Below are 22,643 nucleotides of genomic sequence, written 5' to 3' on the forward strand. Positions count from 1 at the left end.
GTGCCTTGTATAATGGTACTAACACCTCCTTATCTTTGCTGGAAATACCTCGCCTGATGCATCCTAAAACCGCATTAGCTTTTTTAACAGCCATATCACATTGGTGGCTCATAGTCATCCTGTGATCAACCAATACTCCGAGGTCCTTCTCTTCCTCTGTTACTTCCAACTGACGTGTCCCCAATTTATAACTAAAATTCTTGTTATTGCTCCCTAAATGCATGACCTTGCACTTTTCACTATTAAATTTCATCCTATTACTATTACTCCAATTTGTGTTTGCAGAGGAGATTACCCACAGACAAGCTGTGGAAGGAGAAGAGAAGGGGACCAAGGAGCATGGATGACCTTGTAAACTGAACTACCATTTCTATGTGAATGATTCACAGATTTCTCTCTCTACTATGGACCTGTCTCCGTCTGTCCAAACTAAAATCTCAGCTTGTCTTTGATATCTCAGTGAGGATGCCCAGCCATCAGCTTACGTTCAACATGGCCTGAATTTTCCCCTTACATCCTCCCTCATCCCTTCTTTCACAAGCACTGTGGACAACACCAACATCCTGCCTGTCTCTGAGGCTCATAACCTGGGTATTATTTTTAGTTCTGCTCTCTCTCCAGATCCTCACACCCTGGCTGTGTCTAAATCTTGCTAATTCTTTCTAAATAACATCTCTGAGATGTTTCCTAACATCCATACAGCTTAAACTCTTGTCCAGGCTCTCATCATCTTACTTCTCTATTACTGTAATTTTCTCTGACCTTGACAAAAGCAGTCTTCCCCCCACGTAGCCATACAAAATACTGCTGAGAGAGTTCCTGTTTAGGAAAACCAGTTCTTGCTATGTCTTTACAACTATTTGAGTAAGATATTCTGGGGGGCACTTGTTAGTAGGTCTACTTGCTGTAAATCTAATTGAACTATATCTGAACCTTAATGGGGAAGACCCACTGTAATGTATGTCTAGGTGCCAAACATACTGTTTTGAAGAAGATAAATGTACAGTGAAGTACACTAGTTCTCTTATTTTAGTTTTTTTCGGTGAATATCATTCCCTTATTAAATGTCCTTCTAAGAAGCAGATTGATTCAGTCTGTTTTATTGAATTAATAATTCTGTATTTATATCCTTTAGGAAGTTTGCAGTGTCTACAAAAATTCCAGAAACCAAATGGTGTCAGAAGTGTTGCGTTGGTAAGTAAAGATGTACAGTGGAAATGTCAGTAAGAGGAATAAATGGCTACAGAGTTGAGATATTTGTAACGAGTTACTACCTGGGGAGGAACAAAGGAGAGAAGAACGTTTATCAGGCTGTCACGTTTCTCCTGTCATCAGAAAGAAGCTGTAGACATCTACAGGTAGTAAACTTAACCAGATTAGCCCTCACATTTATAGGAAGTGAAAACTTCCTCTTTTCCCTCCTCACAGTTATTCACGTTTCACAACACATTCAGAACAGCAGAATGCATGTCCGGTTTCTTGAGAAACCTCAGTCTCTCCAGGGGAGCGACGTACAGGAAGCATCAGGCCATGGACCATGACTTCTAATACTGGCCATTGTGAGCCCACTGCAGTTCGTGTTATTATTGACCGATACTGGGGGGGGGGTTTAAATTCTTTTGGGGTGCTAGAAAGATATACGAGGGCAGCATTGGTTCTCTAAAAATAGTACCAGACAAAAGTACAGTAAGGGTCCAGTGCACCAACCTCTGAGTCAGCACTGCAGTATAAGAGAGATACAAACCGTGAAAAGTTACTGTTCAATAAATGTGCATAAAAGACAGGAAAATTATTTGCTGCATGAGCTTTCCACACAAGCTGTAGAGTGTGGAGGTGGAGTGGGGTCTTCTTAAATCCCTAACTGCAGCACCTAGGTCCCTGTTGTATAGAACACGGTGAAACATTTTCAATTTCTCTGACCTAAGTAATCACTTGTTTCTCTCATCTACCTGTTATGTCTTGCCGTTTAGATTGTAAACTCTATAGGCTAGGGACCATCATTTACTATATGTACAGTGCTTAGCATGAAGGGGCCTTGACCTGATTGAGGCCTCAATATAATGTTAAAAAACAATATACTGAACCACTGAAAGGTGTAGTTTCTGACCTGCTGGCAGAAGGATAGTAGGAAAACAATTGGAGTAGATATGAAACTCTATAGGCTCTTCATGAATATCAACGTAACTTTCAGCCTGATCGATTTTACAAGATTTCTCTTCCAGTGCTGAACAGAGAAGGTGTTAGCATGCTGCACTGTAATCATGTGATGGTCATGGTAACCCTGTCTAGTTTGTCAGAAGGGTGCATGCACGGCGCAGCAGATAGCTAGCATGTGGCTATGCTTCTTTCTGCAGCGCTCAAAGAGCTTTATCACCACCAAATGAATTAATAAACATCTAAAAATTACTAGACCCTAGAGAACCTCCCATGTGGTAGGAAGAGAACCTGTGATGGGACATGGGTGTTGTACCCTTTGGCCCAGCGGAAGCAGCACTGAAGTGGCAGTCAAAAAGAGACTGTATTCTAGTCTCATCTTTTCCACATACTGGTGTTAGTAATTTTGTACACATCACAATTCGCATTACTGAGTTGAACCTTACTTTAACAGGCAAGTATCATTGTCCTCGCTTTACAGATGGAGTTAACTGAGATGTTGCACAAGGGACCAGATTTAAAATGGTATTTTTAGGTGCCTAAAGATGCAAATAAGCACCTAGTGGAATTTCAAGAGAGGAGGCTGGTCCTAGTGGATTTCATCCACTTAACCACATTGAATGTCAGTGAGAGTCAGGTAGTTCTGTAAACCACAGTGGGCACCTTTCTGTGTCTTTGGGCCCCTAAATGCCTTTGTAAATCTAGCCCAAGGTCACATCAGTTATTTTAGACCCTTAGATTGTAAGTTCCTTTGGACAGAGACTTTATCATTTTGTGTCTTGTACAGCTCTAATCATATGGTTGATTTAATAATGTGATCATGTAATTAGTCTGTAATGTAATGAATTTGCAGCGTTCAGGCAGTGCACACAACTTATAGCATTTCCTGACTTTTCAGTGCCTAGCAGTCCACCTTCTTGTTCTCTTTTTAAATAAAGATTTTTTTAATTGAGTAGTGATAAAAGCTATAAGAAGAGCAGTTTTTAATGAAAACTGTGATGACTGATATCTTTCCTATTTCATTTCAGTCAAGGTGTAAGATTAAGTAATGTGTTAATTGAATTTTAGGTACTGGTGCAAAATATACTGAGTGTTACATTTTTATGCCAACTTTGTAATTAAAATTCAGCTTCCTGGGAAACTGGATAGTTCAAAGAATTGACAGTGGATATAGGGAGCCTTTCATTTCCGATCACTTGCTGGAACCTGGTTTAGAACACTAATGGCTGAAAGGCTACTGAGTGACTCTCAGTTGGTAATGACTGGTAAATTGTTAAATGATTTGCTGGCCTCTGTTCAGTTCATGTTGGATAAGTGTCACTGTCATAAGAACAACCATTATAATTGGCACCTTTCTTCAAAGTCTTAACACTAGAGGAGGTTCCTCGTGATAATTAAAAAATAGTTGGGGCACACCAACATTCTGAAATGGGAAGCTTTGACTGTCAGTGTCTGTGCTATAACTATCCTGTAGTCAGCCCTAAAGTATTAAGTCCTGTTTATCGGTCAAAAACCTTCAGTCAGTTGTATTAAAACAAGCTGGGTATATAAAATATGGTTTTATTATGATGTTTGTGATAGCACCTACTATATGCTGTGTTTTCCAAACTCTTAAGACATTCCTAGGAGCCCAAAATCTAAGGGTTGTATGTAGTTTGAAAACTGACTTTTCAGAGTCCCTTTTCACATCTGGCACTTTCAGAATTGCAAAGGCTCTGTTAAATTAGATGTGAAATGTTTGTGCTAAGCAACTAACTTTTACCTTTTCTTTCTTGGCAGTGAGGAATCCTTACACAGGCCACAAATACCTTTGCGGAGCACTACAGTCTAGCATTGTCTTGTTAGAATGGGTTGAACTGATGCAGAAGTTTATGTTAATTAAGGTAAACATTACAATAAGATGTCCACAAGCAGATGTTCTACCTTCCCTTTAGGACTCAACCTCTTAATACAAAATGTTGATTTTCAGATGCTTTTTTCTTGAAAAAAAATTAGTTGAGTAACCAAAATGTAAATAATTTCTATAAGATTTTCTGTTCATTTCTGCTTAACTCATTTTGAAAGTAAAATTCATTTTACATCATTTGAAAAATACCAGTTTAAAATGTCCCAAACATTTGCTAGATGCCAACTAAACATTATTTAGAGCCTTTTTCCCTGCACATATCCAGTCTAAAGATTGATTTTTTTCTATCTGTAAGTGTTGTCTTATAGTTATACAGTCAGAATGTTCTGGCTAATCAATGGGCAGAGCCTTGGGAGAATTGAGGGGAGAACATTGATAGTTCTCACTTGATGCCAAACCTAAAGGGAGAAGATGACTCATTTGTTTTGGACTGCATGACTCTTTGGGTGCTCCAAAATCAAATAGTTGTTTTTCCCAGCTGACATCTGCCGGACTGAGGCCACAGTGCTTCATGTTTCTTGGATAGGCAGCACCCACAGTCTGGTCAGCTGGAGAAACAAAAGTTTTAAATCTCCCAACTGGTGGTGTCACTCAGAGGATCTGGGCTCTCTCCTGCAAGCAGCCATAAGAAAAATGATAGTGAAAATTCAGGTTCTGGATATTAATAAGAAAATCCACATGAAGAACCTAAATCTTCATAAATCAGACTTTCCCGCATCTGCCAATTAGTATGATCCTAGGAAATAAGCTTGATGTTACATAAGTGTACTAACTATGAATGGCAAAACTACTTTATCCAACTTACCATGCTGTTTAAATGACTAATCATGATGTGTACTAAATTGTTTGCTTTTTAACTTGTTTGCCTTTATCTAACTGTTTTTTTGTTTCTTAATCTAGCACATAGATTTCCCTGTACCTTGTCCACTGAGATTGTTTGAAATGCTGGTAGTACCTGAACAAGAATTCCCTTTAGTTTGTGTTGGTGTCAGTAGAGGGAGAGACTTCAACCAGGTGGTGAAGTTTGAGACTGTCAACCCAAATTCTACCTCTTCATGGTTTACAGAAACAGGTTTGTGCATTATGATTGGATTCCCAACATTATTTGCTATCTTACTTTATTATAATTTGAGCACTAGTAACAGCTAGGTTCCATAGTTTCCATTATGGAAATGACACAATGTCCCATAATTAGTTACATTGGGTTTTCCACCTAAAGTGGACTCCCAGTTGTCCATAACTCTCTCTGACTTTCACTTTCCATGCTCAAATTTTTGACTGAGTGAATTTTTTTGGAATGTTTGAGTGGAACACACAAGGGACAGAATAAAAGCTGCTTGTGTTTCCGTAAATTAGGCCCTTCTTGAATTGTGCACTTCACTTTGCAACTTCATTGTTCTCTTGACAGTGTTTTTAATGGATTTTAATAGAATTTCAGGCTGACTGCCTTCTTCTCAGGCAGTTGGTATGAGATGTTGTGGGCCAAATGCAGGGAGCATGTTTCAATGTTGCAGTTACCTTGCTGTTGCTGAGAAGGAAGGACTTGCCCCTTCCTCTTCCCATGAATATTGGGAGGAGGGAAGGCATATGTGCCCTGTACTTTGCATCCGGATGCCACCACTTATTTTTGATCCTCAAGGCTGGCGCGAGTGCCATTTGGATGAGGAGCTAGTGCACAGAGGCAGCAGCAGAAACTCTTAAGATGAAAATTGGGTGGTGGAGAGACAGTCTTTCTAGATTGCTCCCCACCCTCTTAAAAACCAGTTGCTGTCATGAGCCTGGTCCCGGTCCCAGTCCCAGCCCCACAATGCAGAAGCAGTAAGTAGCTCTGTCTCAGGGCTTTAGTCATCACTGTGGCCAGGGCAGAAGGTAATATGGCACACTCCCATTGATCTGTGGTGAGCTTGTAAGTTGCCATCCCTCAGTACTTTTGCACAAACCTCACTGATACGATCCTGTGGAGCTCACTAAAAATGCTATTTTCACTAGAAAGATTTCTGTTGATTTTCTTGCTGCTTAAATGAATATCTGAATAACTTCTGATGTACGTAGAAGGTCAACTACACAAATTACTGTTATCAGTGGTAGTGCTGCAGTTGAATGGCCAGTTAATACTGTAATACTTGTGTGTGTGAACTTTGAGGACCATTTTCAGATTGGTACATGGGGTTATGTAGCTCCTAACATAGTCGATGAAAGTAGAACACTGAAAAGCAACTCTTTAAAAATGTACCCTTTGTATTCAGTCTTATTTCAGTATTGTCTGCATCAGTGATATGTCTCTGTAAATGTAAAATCTTTATTCCCTTTTTAATACCCTTTGTTTTTTAACTTGGACAGCTTAACACTTCTCTGAATTACTGCACCTATCCTCGTTAGAATTCTTTTTTAGTCGTTTGTATGTCCTTCTGGTGCATCTGTATTGTTGTCAGGTCTTCTTTCCTTATTATATTGGCAGTGCTTTAAACCACGCGGTTAAATCAGTCTCCACTGTCCTCTGCTGACAGGACAGTGAGAACACAGTCAAAAACTCTCTTTGAGAAGAGAGAAAAGTATACAGTATGTGGCGGTTAAATAGCTTGCATCAAATGATTTTTTTTTTTATATATTTGGCATTTGTTTGGAAATGTTTTAAAGTAATATGCTACAAAATAATTGTCTTTGCTCCATTTGTGTGATGATCATGAGTCAGAAAATGCATACACCTTCTTGTGACTGACAGGCCAAATTATTGGCTCTGAAAGTGCATTTTTCTCTAGAGACAATTATGCCTGATGGCATGTGAGTGAGACTCCCACATGACCTATTGCTTCACTATGTGTGGTCTTAGGCAGAGCCAACTCAATTCCTATGAAATGGCAAAGAACACACACCCTGGAGGTGGTGGTGAAGAGGTAGCTCTGTTAATTTCTTTTCCCCCATCCCTCTGGTTCTGGCAGCTAAGTCACAGGGAGAATGGTATGTATTACATTTTCAGTAGCTCTCGTTCTGCTCTCCACACTCTCAAGTAAGAGCACCCAGTGCCTGACCAGCACCAAGAACACAGCAGCCTCTCAGCCTACCATGTTCCCCACATGGGTAGAAGGCTGAGAATGGAGTTCTTTGTCCAAAAAATTAGAGAGGAAGACAGAGTGAGGAGTCTTCTCTCATAATCAAGGGGGCAAAGGCAGGAAAGAGAAAATGAAGTTCCCAGCCTCCTCCTAAACTGATACCAAAGACAGTCCCACAGTAGGTTCTGGTTATGGTGTCATCCCAGGCTTGTTGCCATGAAAGGCTGTGATGCACTGTTATGTATTTTCCCCATTTTTCATCAGATGTGAGAATGCTTTAGATTAAAAAAAAAATCTTTTGAAATATGAAAGAATAGATTTTAATATTGTTGAACTGGTACTCTTTTTCTCACTATACCATAACTAGAAAAATTGCCCAGGAAAATACTCTCATACTTTGTACTGCACATTTCTTTCCACTATTTAATTTGATTTTACACAGATATCATTACTGTTTTAAAATCTTTTTTGGCCTTTTCTACACTAAAGGGAAAAGTCGATCTAAGCTATGCAATTTGAGTTACATGAATAGCGTAACTCAAATCGACATAGCTTAGATCTACTTTCTGTGGGGTCCACACTATGCAACGTTGACAGGAGACGCTCTCCCGTCGTCTCCCCTTACTCTTTTTGATCAGGAGTCGACGGGAGAGCGTTTGGCGGTTGATTTAGTGGGTCTTCACTAGACCCACTAAATCGACCGCCAACGCATCAATCGCCGCAGCGTGATCCTCGGGTAAGTGTAGACAAGCCCTGGGTCTTGGCTGAATCATTAGTGCTTTAACTCATGTGCAGGGATGTACTCCAGGCCTCACAGAGGCCAGTCTGTTCAGCTTTGTGGGGAGGCGGGTAATGTCTTGACTCACTGTAGTGACTCCTCCAGCTGTTTAAGGGTGACTTCAGTTCACTTGGAGGAGAAGTCACAGCTCACCCAGCTGAAGGGACAGTTGCTTTGATGAGACCCTTGTAGGTGGAGTGTTAATACAAAAATAGGAGAATATCCATTGGGATCAGAGTACAATTTGTCTATGTAAAAGTAAAAGAGGGAAGTATTTACAATAAAACTGTATTGTGCTTCTCAACTATATAGAAGCTAAGTATTAGCAATTATTAATAATACTGAAAATAATGGGCCCCAATCCCAGAATCCAATAGTGAGTCAGGGAGCCAGGCTGAGGGGAAAGAAATGGCAGAAATATTCTAAGACCAGTTTTTCACCACTTTGGTTCAGATGCCGATCCAGATTGCAGTTAAGGTTGTGATAAAAATCTAAATCTCAAATTTGAACTCAAAAGTAACCAGGTCAGGAGACTTGCCTCAGTGAGGACGTTTCTACTGCCCCATAGGTGGAGTTCTTTCATTTTTTTTTATCTTATGTGGGACCAGGGATTTGACTTTTTTTTTTTAAATGGGGCTAAAATGTTCTTAATTAAGAGTGATTCATAGCTGCTTTTAGTATTGTATGTAACATGTTTTAATTTCTCATCTTTTAATAGAAACTGAATTAGTTTCTCATTTGGTTGTATGAAAGGTTCCTAGAATGCTGTGGTATAGATGCCAGATTAGCAAGAGTTGCTTTGTATCGTATCTTGATAAAATAAATTATATTTTTTGTCTTTTGAGTTGGCATGTCCACTGATCTGAGCTTGTGGTTCAGATCTCCCCCATTTGCTGTGATGGAGACCACTGCAGCTCTAATGTGGAAGAAAGGTTACTCGCTCTCTCTCCTTTGTTCAAACCATCTTCATTAACAATTTGTAAATAGCATATACAATCTGAAGATGAAAGAGAAGTTGCAAACAGTAGCCAGGACTGAGAACAAGTCCAAAAGTCCTAGCAAGATTTAGAACCAATGGCAGAAGAATTAGAACAGGATTCCAGTTGGAAAAATGCAAACCAACACATCTGGAGGAAATAATCTGAAACACATATATTTTATGGAAAGCAAAAATAGTGAAAGACAAAGAGGTGACGGTGGATAGCAACTTAAACATAAGTTTGCTTTGTAATATTAATACTTTAATATTACAGCTTCATTTGCCTCCATCACAGCCAACAAGTTGGGTAAGTGGATGTGCCTTTTTAAGAGAAGAGAAATTTCACTGGTAAGAAAATCCAACAGTACCTTAAGTCCTTTCGAACTTCAGAATCTCCACATTCAAATGTGATGGTAATTTGTGTTGTATATAAATTAACTGTAATTATTTTTGTTATAGACACTACGCAGGCGAGCGTTGTACATTTAACACAGCTGGAAAGAGATACCATTTTAGTGTGTCTGGATTGTAAGTTTTAGCTATGAACCAAATATACAGATTCAAATTAGGTCACTTGTTTGAGAGCAATGGCTAAGTGACACCTCTTGTTTATTCTCTAGGCTGTATAAAAATAGTAAATCTACAAGGCAGATTAAAATCTAGCCGAAAACTCTCATCAGAGCTCACGTTTGATTTCCAGATTGAATCAATAGGTGAGTGTGGGTTTTTGGACTCAACTTGGTGTCATTTAATTTGGCACTCAATGCTAAAGAAAATAATTTTCAAGACTTTGCTGACATGAAATGTTCCAATTCCTATGTTTTGTTTGTGTGGTAACAAGTTGAACTGAACATTCAATGGACAGATAGGCTTCCAAAAGAGGGACCAGAATGGAAATGTAACCTCAGAATGCCCGCCGATTAGTCTAAATGGTCTGGAATTGTTATGACCCTCTGTCTCTACAGAAAAGTCTGTACTCAGGCCACTGAAACTCATTGTGAATTATTCCTGTTGCTAATTCGTTCTTTTCATTTATGCATGCAGTTCATTTGTTTACTTCAGTCTCAATGCTGCAAATGCAGGAAGTGTGAACTAAAATTCATTGCTAACTAGCCTCTATTTTCTTACTAAATTTGTAAATCCTTTGTTAAATGTATATGGCACATCACTGTCTCCTGAAAATAAATTTAATTCCTTAGTTGGAGGCAGTGTGGCCTAGTGGCTAGTGTATTGGACCGGGGCTCAGGAGATCAGGGTTCTTGGTGACCTTGGGCAAGTCACTTCACCCTTTGTGCCTCAGTTAACCCATCTTTAATGGGGATAATGATACTCTCCTATGTAAAATGCAATGAGATCTATGGATGAAAGCTGCTATATAAGGCCTAGATATTATTAGTATTGTTATGGCATAGTGGAGTAGTGCAACTTCCTCACTTCTCTGCATCATCCTCTCCCCTTTCTGTTCTGAAATGGGGTTCATGAAAGCACTGTACCATTTTTATTTTTTGATTTCTACCAAAAGCCTACTGTGATAACACACAGATGAAATGTGTACCCCTTGGAAGATCTCTGGTTATTTTTATTGAGGCTGCATGTTGTGCCATGTCTGCCACAAATCATTTTGGTGACACGTGGATGATATGTTGCCTGGCAATAATGCTACCATCAGTCTCTCTCATACTTAGTTCTATCAGATTCCAGCAGAATTTAATCAAGGAGAGTCACGTAGAATTTGTTCCACGATATATTGACAATTTGGAATTCTTCTATTCTCATAATAGATGCACTTATTTTACACACTTCATTCCCACCCTTTGGAACTGAAAATGCACTTCACATTATTGTGGCATTCTGTTCATGACGCTCAGAACTACAAGCCACTGTGTTACCTCTCTGCTTCAGCAAGATTGAGCTTTACTAGAGATTAGACCAGATGTCAGCTTCCTGCCACACCTGTCTTTCTAACTCACAGGCAGACTCCTCAAGGCTCTATGGGAATGTCTACACTGGAAGAGAAAACTCATGGCACAGAGTCCCAGAGCCTGGGTCAATTGACTTGGGCTCATAGGGTTCAGGCTACAGAGCTAAAATGGTACTGGAGATGCTCAGACTGGAGCCCAGGCGTGGAGACCCATCCCACCTGTTAGGTTAGCTGAAGACTCTCACTTCAGTTTAATATACAGCACTGAGCTGGTTTTGTAATAAAACAAGAATACATATATTAATAAAGAACAAAGATTTAAGTAAAAAAAAACCAGGAGTACTTGTGGCACCTTAAAAGACTAACAAATTTATTTTAGCATGAGCTTTCGTGAGCTAAAGCTCACTTCTTCGGATGCATAGAATGGAACACACAGACAGGAGATATTTATACATACAGAGAACATGAAAAGGTGGAAGTATGCATACCAACAGGCAGAGTCTAATCAATTGAGATGAGCTATCGTTAGCAGGAGGAAAAAAAACTTTTTGAAGTGATAATTAAGATGGCCCATAGAAGGTGTGAGGAGAACTTAACATAGGGAAATAGATTCAATTGGTGTAATGACCCAACCATTCCCAGTCTTTGTTTAGACCACAGTTAATAGTATCTAGTTTGCATATTAATTCAAGTTCAGCAGTCTCTCTTTGGAGTCTGTTTTTGAAGTTTTTTTGTGATTTAAGTGATACTAAGCAAGAGAAAAAAAGATAGGTATGGTTACCAACAAAATAAAACACACTTCCTAGTATCTGAATCTTAACAGATTACAGCCTTGGTCTCAGTCAATTTCTTTTGCTTATAGTCAGTTCCCAGAGACTTCAACCCCCCCCCACGTTGTTCAACGATCCACCTTTCACAGATTCCAAGAGCTCTGGCCTGTTTTGTCCCTTAAATGATTGATAAATAAGGCCTGTTCTACACTAGAAAATTAGGTTGGTTTAAGTACATCGGTCAGGGGTCTCCGGGAGGTGGATTATCTTTGCTGGTGTTGGCATAGGTAGTGTCTACCCTTATAGCATTTTAAGTGTAGATAGGCCCTAAGTACCTTTTTCCTCCCCTTATATTATGTAGAGTCCATTGTCTTTGCTTCCAGAACCAGGAAGACTTCCTGGATTTGCAGACTCTGTCTCTGTCGTGCTTTCTAAGCTGTTTTCTCCCTTGCTTGTTAGCTTGATTGCTTTTTTTACCTTATATGTAAATGTTCTTTTATTGTCCTATGCCTGTAATCAAGCCAGTCAGATAAGGGAATCCACATTCCTTTGTCTGACAGGCTTGATTTATACCCTGCCTCCAAACCACATTTTAAGAACATATTTCCAGCACACTCTCAATTCTTTATACACAACCAGTGCATACATTGCACAATGATATTCATGACCAGCATTTTACCAGTTTACATATGATATCTTACAAGATACCTTTTGGATCCATATTATTACCACAGTGTGTTGGGATTAGTGAGTGTGTCAGGCCTGATGTGAGTTACACGATAGTGGCCCTCTGCCAGTGAGCATTGAGTGACTGTTAGGGGAAAAAAGAAAGTCATTCTGTCTCTTGAAAATGAATTTTAAATCCTTAACATGCTATTACCCAGTAGATTTATACAACTCTCTTTTAAAAAGCTACTTCGCTGCTTCTGTAATTAGAATTTAATTTAATTTAAAAGACAGTTGGTACCTATGATATAACTGCCTTTTTTAAGACAATAAATAAAAAAGGTTTTAATTGTAGACTCTTTTCAGCTGTTCTCTTGAATTTGGGAGGAAAAGGTAGAATGCAAGTTTTTGTAAAGTTCCAATGCTTATGTACCTGGAAATGTTGCACATTTAAACTCTTTGAGAGAATGAATTAATATTTTACAAATAACACAAAGCTCATATTAACTAACAGTATTTGTAAAGCCCTTTTTTGACCAGCTTGAGGTGGGTTAAGTCATTCTGGTGAAACATTTTGGGATTTTTTTATGAGGGAATTGGTGTAATTATAAAATGTCTACAGACAGAACGTAAAATTGCCATGATAGGAAGGTAATAAATATTCTTTGCCTTGAAAGAATAAATTGGGGTTGTCACCAAAATTAACTCTTGTTCTTTTCCTTCTAGTTTGCCTACAAGACAGTGTTTTAGCTTTCTGGAAGCATGGAATGCAAGGAAGGAGTTTTAGGTCAAATGAGGTGAGTGCAATATCTTCCTCACAATTTTTTTGCTCCTAATTCAGTTAGAATGTAACAAGAATAAGAGTAAATGAATATTGTTTTATTGAATTGAACAAGTTTAAAGAGGATTCTTTGTTGGACATAACAGCTAGATATTTTAAGCATTGTTTCAACAATATCTAAATTTCAGGATAAACCAGGAGAATTCAGCTTGTCATCCCAAGACTAATCTTTAAATGTTGAAAACCTTCACAGAAAACAAATGGACCTTAGTTTACTGTTCCAAGGAACAGAATGCCAAGGCGCAGATTCATCCCTAGTGGAATATTGTGGAATCTACATTAGGTATATTGGAGGCATTACATTCTGGTGTGGTAGTGTTATACACTTACTTTGCACAAGTGTAAATGTCCATGTGGGGAGAAAAACAGTGGAGAATCAGGTCCAAAAAGATGAATTAGCACAGACCAAGAATTCACCTCTGTCGTTAAATGAGCTGTGTGTATGCTTTGAAAAGGCAGTGAAACCTCTATCCCTCCAGCCTTGAAAAGAAAAGCTGCGTGGCCTGGGGAGAATAGTGCCTTCTCAGCTCTCTCAATCATGAAAAGAGACAGCTGAGTTCACATGCTGGAGGGCCCAGGATCTGACACCACCCATGTTGTTCCTAACATAAGAAGAGGCGGAAAAAAATAACAAAGTTAACCATGCTGCTGCAGCAAAATATTAGGAGTACACAGTGCTACTGACTTGAGTATTCAGTTTGGAATGGATACTGGGGAAACGTTTAGCCAAAAATCATCTGAATATCTATTCAAAGAATCACTTCAGTACCCCTCGTTATTAACTCCTTGACACCAGCAGCTGGGATTTCCCAACAACTGGGTGCTCATGCATTCAACTTTAGCATTGTTAGGAAGTTCAAGTTCCTATTGCCAAATAATAAACACCAGTGCAGAGAGTGAGCAAGTCACCTTTAAATTCAGTTAGTCATCTATATACTTAAATCATATCGAACTTAGATCTTCCATTTCATTAGTAACATTATTTATGTAGAATATCCAATGAGTGACCATGCTGAAAAAATGCTGTTACTTTTTTGAATGATGTTTGGTTTGTCTTCGTGAGCTCCCAAAAATGTATTCTGTGCAATTCGTCAGACTATTTTTAATTCTTTGAGTGCCTTTTGCATATTTTTACTCATGGATTGTGCTGGCCTCTGCAGTCTATATGCTGGAACTATTTCAAACAGCATCCATAGATGTGTTCACACACCCCTTCCTATATCTCTCATCAGCGTTCCCTAACCTTTCTAAGGGCAAGGCTATAAAAGGGAGCCTGGTGTACTATCTGCCTACCTTAGAAAAGCCATCTGATCCATCTAGTGGTTTTGAAGACTATGACTAGAGAGAAGATGACCACTGTTAGCAGGCCAGATCCCATATGGGTTATTCAACATTGGGTCTATCAGACTGGGATTTGTCTACTTTGGTTCCCAGACTAAAAATGAAAGGAGTCCAAAGAGAGAGATCTAAACAGAGACCTCAATTTGCGGATCCATTAATTCTGCTGGATCCAAAGATAGTGTTGAAGACGCAGCCATTATCGGAACTGCAAAATATGGATACAGTAGTAGCAGAAATTCATCCCATTGGAATGGACAATGGTCTGGATCCCTGGAAAGACCTTCTATGGAAAGGAAAAAAGAGATTCTGTCAAATGCCTTCACTAAGGTTCCTACATCTGAAGAGATACAGTATGGAAGTAATACCTCATTTAGCTCAGGAATCATCACTTCCTTTCAGGCTCTCAGAGTAAAACTACCTTTGTTTGTGATGCTTCACTTGCTGGTTCCAGTGATATTGCTGATCATATCAGTAACATATTTGAGGTCGTATCAACAACCAGAGGGCCAGGATAGAGCTAGACAACCAGAGGCCTCATCTAGGTTTCAGCCTCCTACAGCAGGATTTACTCCTGAATATGGAACCTTTAGACTAGTGGTGGGCCGCATGCGGCCCATCAGGGTAATCTGACTGCGGGCTGGAAGACATTTTGCTGACGTTGACCATCCACATGCACATCCCCCCGCAGCTCCCAGTGGCCACGGTTCACCGTTTCTGGCCAATGGGAGCTGCAGGAAGTGGCGGCCAGCACATCGCTGTGGCCCACCGCTTCCCTCAGCTCCCATTGTCTGGGAACAGCAAACCGCAGCCACTGAGAGCTGCGGGGAGCCGTATCTGTGGGCAGTCAATGTCAGCAAAATATTGTATTGTGCACTCCATTATCTAAGTCATTAATGAAAATATTGAAAAGTATTGGACTCAGGACAAGACCCCTGCAGGACCCCACAAGGTATGCCCTACCAGTTTAACAGCAAACTATTGAGAGCTACTCTGAGTATGGTTTTTCAACCAGTTGTGCATCCACCTTATATTAATTTCATCTAGACCACGTTTCCTTACTTTGCTTAAGAGAACATCATGTAGGACTGTCAGAAGCCTTACTAAAATCAAGATATGTCACATCTAATGCTTCCCCCGCATCTGCTTAGCCAGTAACCCTGTCAAAGAAGGAAATTAGGTTGGAATGGCATGATTTGTTCTTGACAAATCCATGTTAGCTGTTACTTATCACTCTGTTATCCTCTACGTGCTTACAAATTGATTGCTTAATAATTTGTTCCAGTATCTTTCTGGGTATTAAAGTTAGGCTGACTGGTCTGTAATTCCCCAGGTCCTCTTTGTTCCCCTTTTTAAAGCTAGGTTCTATGTTTTCCCTTCTTCAGTCGCTGGGGCCTTCATCTCTCCTCCATGAGTTCTCATTACAGCCTCCCGATCTACTCTGCATTGGTTTGAAACTCTGTCTCAACTATGCTTATTTTCATATTTCTGTAAAACTAAGCCATAGCAAATACCTCTGCTTCATGGAAAGACAAAGACCTTTTCAATAGACTGTCTCGCTTTTGGCCTGACACTGGCTCTCAGGGACTTTATAAAGTTCTTTTCAGCTGTAGCAGCTCATTTGAAAGATGAGGCATATTTGTTTACCCATATCTAGAGGATTGGCAACTCAAATCAACATCACATAAGGAACTTCTCAGAGACATTCAATGTACAACATCCCTCTTCAGAGAGTTGGGTCTATTAATAAATGTGACAAAATCATGGTTATGTCCCACTCAGGAGATTGTTCCTATGAAAGTAATCTTCGATTCTCTGGAGGGCAGGACCTTTCTGCCAGACAACAGATTTCTAAGGCATCAGATAGTTATAGGCATATTTCATTGACAGTGTACCCAGAAATCAGTCTCTTTTCTTCTGGGGCTTATGGCTCTAATGGCAGCAATAACACATGACATTTTGTACTCTCGTCTCAGGAAGAGGTCTCTACAGTACTGCTTGGCAGTAAATTACACCCCTGGTATGGACGGTATGCACAAACCTCACTGTGTTCTTTGACTTTGTGGTCTCAGAGGACAAACGTTTTAAGAGGAATGTTATTCAGTCGTCCAGCCCTGTCATTGACCATCACTTTGGGTGCATCCCATCTAAACTACATTGTGCTTCAGGGGACATTGGCACTCCCAGGAAAGGAGACTACAGCTATACATATTGGAGCTGAGTGTGATTCATCTGGCTCTCAGATCTTTTCTTCCTCATATCAAAGGGAAGGTAGTTCAGGTAGTAATGGACAATACAACTGTTGTGTGTTATATCAACAAGCAGGGAGGGGCTTATTCATCATAATTATGCAGTGAAGCAATCAGGCTATGGGATTGGTGCATACAGCACAATGTTTATCCAGTAGCCCTGCGACTATCAGCAAAGGACAACTGGACAGAGAGACACAATACAGTTACACGAGTGGTCTGTAAAAGAGGAAGTGGCACACAAGGTCTTCAGCAATTGAGGATATCCTGTCACAACACAGTGTCGTCAGTTCTGGACAAGGGCAGAAAAAGATGTGCAGTCCATATTGGACTCATTTATACTGAATTGGGGAAAGGTTCCCCCCTTTCCGTTGATACAGAAGGTAGTGAAAAAAATAATACAGGTTAGGGCAAAATTGGCTTTAGTTGCTCTGATGTGGCTCATATAGGAGTGGTACATGAATCTACTTGGGATTTTACAAGATGCTCCCAGTATTACTGGATCTAGTGGTGCATTCTTCCAGATCCCATATCTCTGCCCCTGACAGCATGGGCTGTTGGACTTTAACGGACCTTGAAAGATCTTATCCTTTAGATGTGCATCAAGTGCTCATTAACTCTAGAAAACAATTGACCAGAAGATGATACCAATTTAAATTACCATGATTTGTGAGTTGGATACAGAACAAACCTGAATGTTTGGAACTGGCTTTGGTGTATTTTGGAATACTTAATGCATTTAAAGACTGAAGGTATTTCAGATTCTTTGCTGAAGGTTGCTTTAGCACCTATATCAGCATATCCTGTGTTGAGAGATAATAAATCAGTATTTGCACATAGTATGGTCAAAAAATTACAAAAGGATTTTCAAATCTTTATCCATCTGTAAAGGACCCACTTCTGGGATGGGACCTCAGTTTAGTTTTAGCACAACTCATAAAGCCACCCTTTGAGCTCTTGGCAGAGTGTTCTTTATTTCATGACTGTAAATATGCCTTTATAATATGTTATAACTTCAGTCAGGTGGTTAATGAATTATGCACTCTGTTGAAAACTTGCTGCCTTTACTTCTTTCTTTCTAACCTCAGGGTAAGTTGGTCTGCAAATTTGGGGTCTGTTTGACTTCTCACTGCTGTTAGATACCCAAATAGTCACGGTCATTAAAATTTTTAATCTGCAGCTGCCCAGAACACTACACCTGATCCTATCAGACACCGACCTTGCCCATGTTGATCCATACATTCATTACCTTCTAGCTCTAACTGGTGCAAAACATAGCAAGCCCATCTGCTTAGCAACACAGGTCACTCTGAACACATTATCAGCTCAAGTTCTCTGTTCTGACATTTGACTCTCAGAATGGGATTGTTTTTAGCTACTTAAAAAGTCACCACAACCATGACCTCTCATCGTTGCTGCCTTCTAGTGGAGCAGTAAAACTGTTGACTAATAGGGAGAGATGTGTGAGTTGAGGAGACAGAACTTTCAGAGGAACTTGACCTACATTTTGGGTTTACTGCTACAATGGGCAAGGATGACTTTTAGAACTAAATGCAGAGTTTACTACTTTGAATTAACTTTCTCCCAATAAGTCCTAAATGCAAATAAACAAATTAACTTTCAAAAACTATTCAAGGTGCTACTCCTTGAGGCTGAGAAAGAAGCTAGGGAAGAATTGTTTCTATTCCCAGAAGTAGGTAGAAATTTGTAAATGACACACATAGGGTGAACTAGAATCAGCTGGTGAATTTGGGAGTATATTTTGACTTTTTTTTTTCAGTTGACCTCATAGACTGATGCACCAGCCGTTTTATGCAGTGCCCTGGTGCTCACCTAAATGAAAGCTTATTACAATAGTATGATTTCTCTGCAACACAAAAAAATCTATTTGTAAGTGTTGGCACCCTGTAAAGCAAATACATGTTGGACTATTAAATTTTCTGTTTACCGTGGTTATATATTTAACAGATTTTATTGTACTCTCATAATTTGTTTTTGAAATAGCAGTATGCTTTTGTTTAATAGTGCTTTTGTCCAGTACATGTTTTCCATGCTTTCTGTTGTCTCTTCGCACTATTTGGGCTAGCGGTATTAGTCTTGATCTCCACAGCATAATGAGCCTTATCAAAAGCTGCCTGAAATAATTGGAAAGACCTACACTGACTTCAGTGGGCTTTGGATCTGGCTCTGTAGGCATAGCTCTATTCCCTACAATCCATCTGAATACCTGTGGCAAACCTAAGACTTCAAAATGACATTCTTGCCACAAGGTAGTGTCGTACTACTAGCTAGAAAGGCAGGCTAAAAAATTCCCTCTGTGAATATGCGTTGTGATGGGTTGGATCACAGAAACCCCCTGGGGACTGCAACCCAATGTGCCAAGACTACTTCTACCCCTACCTTCCCTGCCAGCTTGGGGCCCCAGTACCCTGTCCTGCTGAGCCAGACACTCCTGTCTGCTCCAACACAGACCCAGGGTCAGAATTACCTGCCCCAAAGCTGCAGGTTTACCTGAAAGCAGCTCACAGAAGTGTTTCTGACTTTAGCACTCAATGCCCAACTCCCAATGGGGTCTAAACCCAAATGTATGAGTTTACCCCCCCCCCCCAGCTAGAAGTAGTCTTGGCACATGGGGTGGCAGCTCCCAGGGGGTTTCTCTGATCCAGCCCATCACACACGTGTGCTCCAACTGGGAGTGTAATTTCCAGGTTGGATAGACATACCCATGCTAGCTTTGATTGAGTTTGTGTGCTGAAAATAGCAGTGTAGACGCAACTACATGAGCGGTGTTTTGGACTAGCTGCCCAAATACATACTCTCGCCCACCCCTGGGTATTTGGGCCACTAGCCACTGCAGCTGCATTGCTATTTGTGGCATGCTAGCTTGGTCAGAGCTAGCGCGAGTCCATCTACCTGAGGAAAAAGTTACTGGGATCTGCAGTCCTCACATGCCCTTCCAGTCTGAGCACTGTTTGCCGATCACCCGTGTGTGGAATAAATACAGGGACCATCACTCATAGAAGAAATGGAGGTTCCTTTCTGTAACTGGATATTCTTCCAGATGTATGGTCCCTATCTGTATTTCACTACCCTCCCTCTATCCCCTCTGCTTTGGATCTGGTTGAATTTGTGGTAAGAAAAGGAACTGAAGGGGTGTTGACCCATGAGGGCCTCTTATACCCTCATTCAGGAGCATGAGGAGATCTACTGTTTGTGTATGGGCCCATAGATACTGCTTGTTAGAATCTCTGCACTCGGCACATGGTTCACATGTGTACCCTCCTGTGGAATACAGACAGGGACTACACATCTCAAAGAACCTCCAGTTAAAGTAACTAAGATTCATATTTTGCATAATCTGGCAGAAAGTTCTGGAAAATGGTCCTTTCTTTTGGCCCTTGTTTAAAGGGACAGATTTAAAGGATTCTCAGACTCTGACCGACTTAGACTGGCAATTACCCTAAATTGGTTAATTCAGTGAGCATTAATTCCTTTCTCTAGCTACAATAGATGTTATGATACATTGGTCAAAAATAACTGCACTTGCTACATGAATAATTATTGTATGTTTTCATTAAATAGATCACACAGGAAATTTCTGACAGTACGAGAATATTCAGGCTTCTTGGATCTGACAGGTATGAACAGTACCAGACATGGTCTATTAAAATAAGAGTAATATATATATTCTCTTCCTCCTATTTCTTAAGGTATTTTCTCACTAGTACTTCATCCTTCTGTGATTCCTTTGTGGGCTTCTTTTAGTCTCCTTATTTTTCCCCTTAGCCCTTTTCTTGCATATGTTCCTTGTCTCTCTTTCCTGAGGAGCAATTAAAACTTTGTTTCTGAGTTTAGCAGTATTTTCTCTCAGGATAAGCTTATATTTCACAGGTGCTCATATAGCTCCAAAGCTTTTCTCTTTTTGGGTTCTAACATATAAGAACATAAGAATTGCCATACTGGGTCAGACCAAAGATCCATCTAGCCCCGTGTCCTGTCTTCTGACAGTGGCCAATGCCTGGTGCATCAGAGGGAATGAACAGAACAGACAGTCACCAAGTGATCCATCCCCTGTCGTCCACTCCCAGCTTCAGGCAATCAGAGGCTTAGGGACACTCAATCGTGGGATTGCATCCCTGGTCATCTTGGCTAATAGCCATCAATGGACATATCCTCCATTAACTTAGTTTAATAGATTTCAGGTTTTGCATTCATTTGTGTTATGCTGTATTAGATCATGGGATCTGCACCTCAAAACAAATTCAAAATATTAAAAACATACAAACTTCAATACATTACAAAAGTGGGGGGATCTGCCTGTTGTTCTGCCAACATCCACAGCCCAGGGGGTGTTTTCTGAGCTCCACAAGGTCCTCCACTTCTGTTGCTTTTTGGAGCCTGCTTTGCATGGCCCCAAATCTCTCTGCTTCTCCCTGTCCTGCAGAACTAAATAGTGAAGTAGGATGCTCAGCTCCTCCAACCAGTAACTGTCCTGCAAGGTTTTGGAGCTTCACAGGGACCACCACCTTCCTACTTTCTCTGCCCTGCTTTGGAGTGCTGCAGTTGAATGAAGGCTATTAATAAAGTAAATGTATGTTTTAGGTAATATATACTGACAGCAGAATTTCACCCTTTGCATGATACATGTACTGTGCAAAGTTAAATCTTAGTTTTCCTTTGAGAACTGCCTATGTCTGTCTCCACTTGTGGGAATTTCACCCTGGCACTGCATCTCAGAGCTATCAAAAAGAGCAATATCTATTGGGACTTTGTAAGCACCCAATCACAGGTCTGAATTTGCAAAGATGTTGATCCCACAACCACCCATAGTTCTTCTAACAACGATTTGCAGGTGAAATATTCCACTGTGCCTTTACAAGCTACATTTTAGCTGTCTTTTGGACAGAGTTCTTTAGTGTATCATTGTAATTTTTTGGCTTAGTAGTGGGTAGCTGTTTAGCAGTTGCACAGCTTCCTTTTAAGAGGGTGTTTTACTCCCTCATTCCTATTGGGGTGTTTACTGCAGTTCAGTGTTATTAGTCCAGTAATTTCTCATAGTTACTGAGAGCCCAGCACAATCAGGTTTTAAAATAAATAAATCTGATTTTAAGATGAGAGCATCATACTGCTCAAAGATCAGTATGCCCATTGCATCAAGAAATATCCTCTCCCCAATTGCTGTTCCATCTGAATTGGGTTTACACCAGCACCCTAATGGATCTGAGACAACAGCTCAAAAACTTTGCATTGCAAAAAATAAAAACCTGAGCTTGTCAGATGTGGTTTTATTTCAAGTCTCTCGAGTGAATTCTTTAGATTTAAAACCTTCCTCAATAGTCCAAGTCAGTTCTGGTCGGAAGTTATTGTCAGTTGTGTGACCTTCCACAGACTTGAAGGCTTCTGAAAAGTATCATTCTAAAGCACTGTTTATGCCTAGACTGCCTGAGTACTGACTACAGTAGAATCTTTTCTGAACACCAGTCTTACAAACAACCAGTTATATGAACCATTTTTCCCATGGGGAAGGCAGAGGAATGACTATGGGGAAGTGATGTTTATGAAGAGCAGGTCAACATTCTTCACATTCCAGTGCCATCAGTGCATTGGAAATTGTTTGCAGTAGTCTGAAGGGCAATAAGAAAGCGATGTAATGCAACTTCTGCCCCTACTGTAGTTGGGATGTTCTGTTTTATGAACTCAGTCCTCAGTTTTGGGGTTCTGCTGTATCTGATTCAGATAGGGCAAACATTCTCTCACACGTTGGGGGCCTCCCTTAGCTGCTCTCAAGAGAAAAGAGTTGTCTCAGCACTAAGCCTTGGAGCTGTGACTAAGAAACTAAAGAACTGGTACCAGTCCAAGGAGGATTTGATTGCAGGGGACTCCCTCTGATATGAAGATTTCACAAGTGCTTGATTGCCCTTTCCTGAGAGTGCCAAGTAGACTGGGCAGACTGTCCCATGAGTGTCAGGTCTGAAGCCTGCACCAGTTACT

At 40.3% G+C, this 22,643-nt stretch overlaps 1 protein-coding gene across 2 annotated transcripts in view; it reads left to right on the forward strand.

Annotated features, from left to right (window-relative positions):
* Positions 1 to 22,643, forward strand: part of MAP4K3 (mitogen-activated protein kinase kinase kinase kinase 3) — a 134,699-nt gene that overhangs the window by 108,477 nt on the left and 3,579 nt on the right. For both annotated transcript variants that reach the window (XM_045009748.1, XM_045009749.1), the window contains 7 exons: positions 1,136 to 1,194; positions 3,934 to 4,037; positions 4,961 to 5,132; positions 9,327 to 9,395; positions 9,488 to 9,580; positions 12,951 to 13,021; positions 20,235 to 20,290. In XM_045009748.1, the coding sequence (XP_044865683.1) occupies positions 1,136 to 1,194; positions 3,934 to 4,037; positions 4,961 to 5,132; positions 9,327 to 9,395; positions 9,488 to 9,580; positions 12,951 to 13,021; positions 20,235 to 20,290 (624 nt within the window). The remainder of the gene's footprint in view (positions 1 to 1,135; positions 1,195 to 3,933; positions 4,038 to 4,960; positions 5,133 to 9,326; positions 9,396 to 9,487; positions 9,581 to 12,950; positions 13,022 to 20,234; positions 20,291 to 22,643) is intronic.

Source organism: Mauremys mutica, chromosome 3 (assembly GCF_020497125.1).
Source record: "Mauremys mutica isolate MM-2020 ecotype Southern chromosome 3, ASM2049712v1, whole genome shotgun sequence".
Classification (NCBI taxonomy): Eukaryota; Metazoa; Chordata; order Testudines; family Geoemydidae; genus Mauremys; species Mauremys mutica.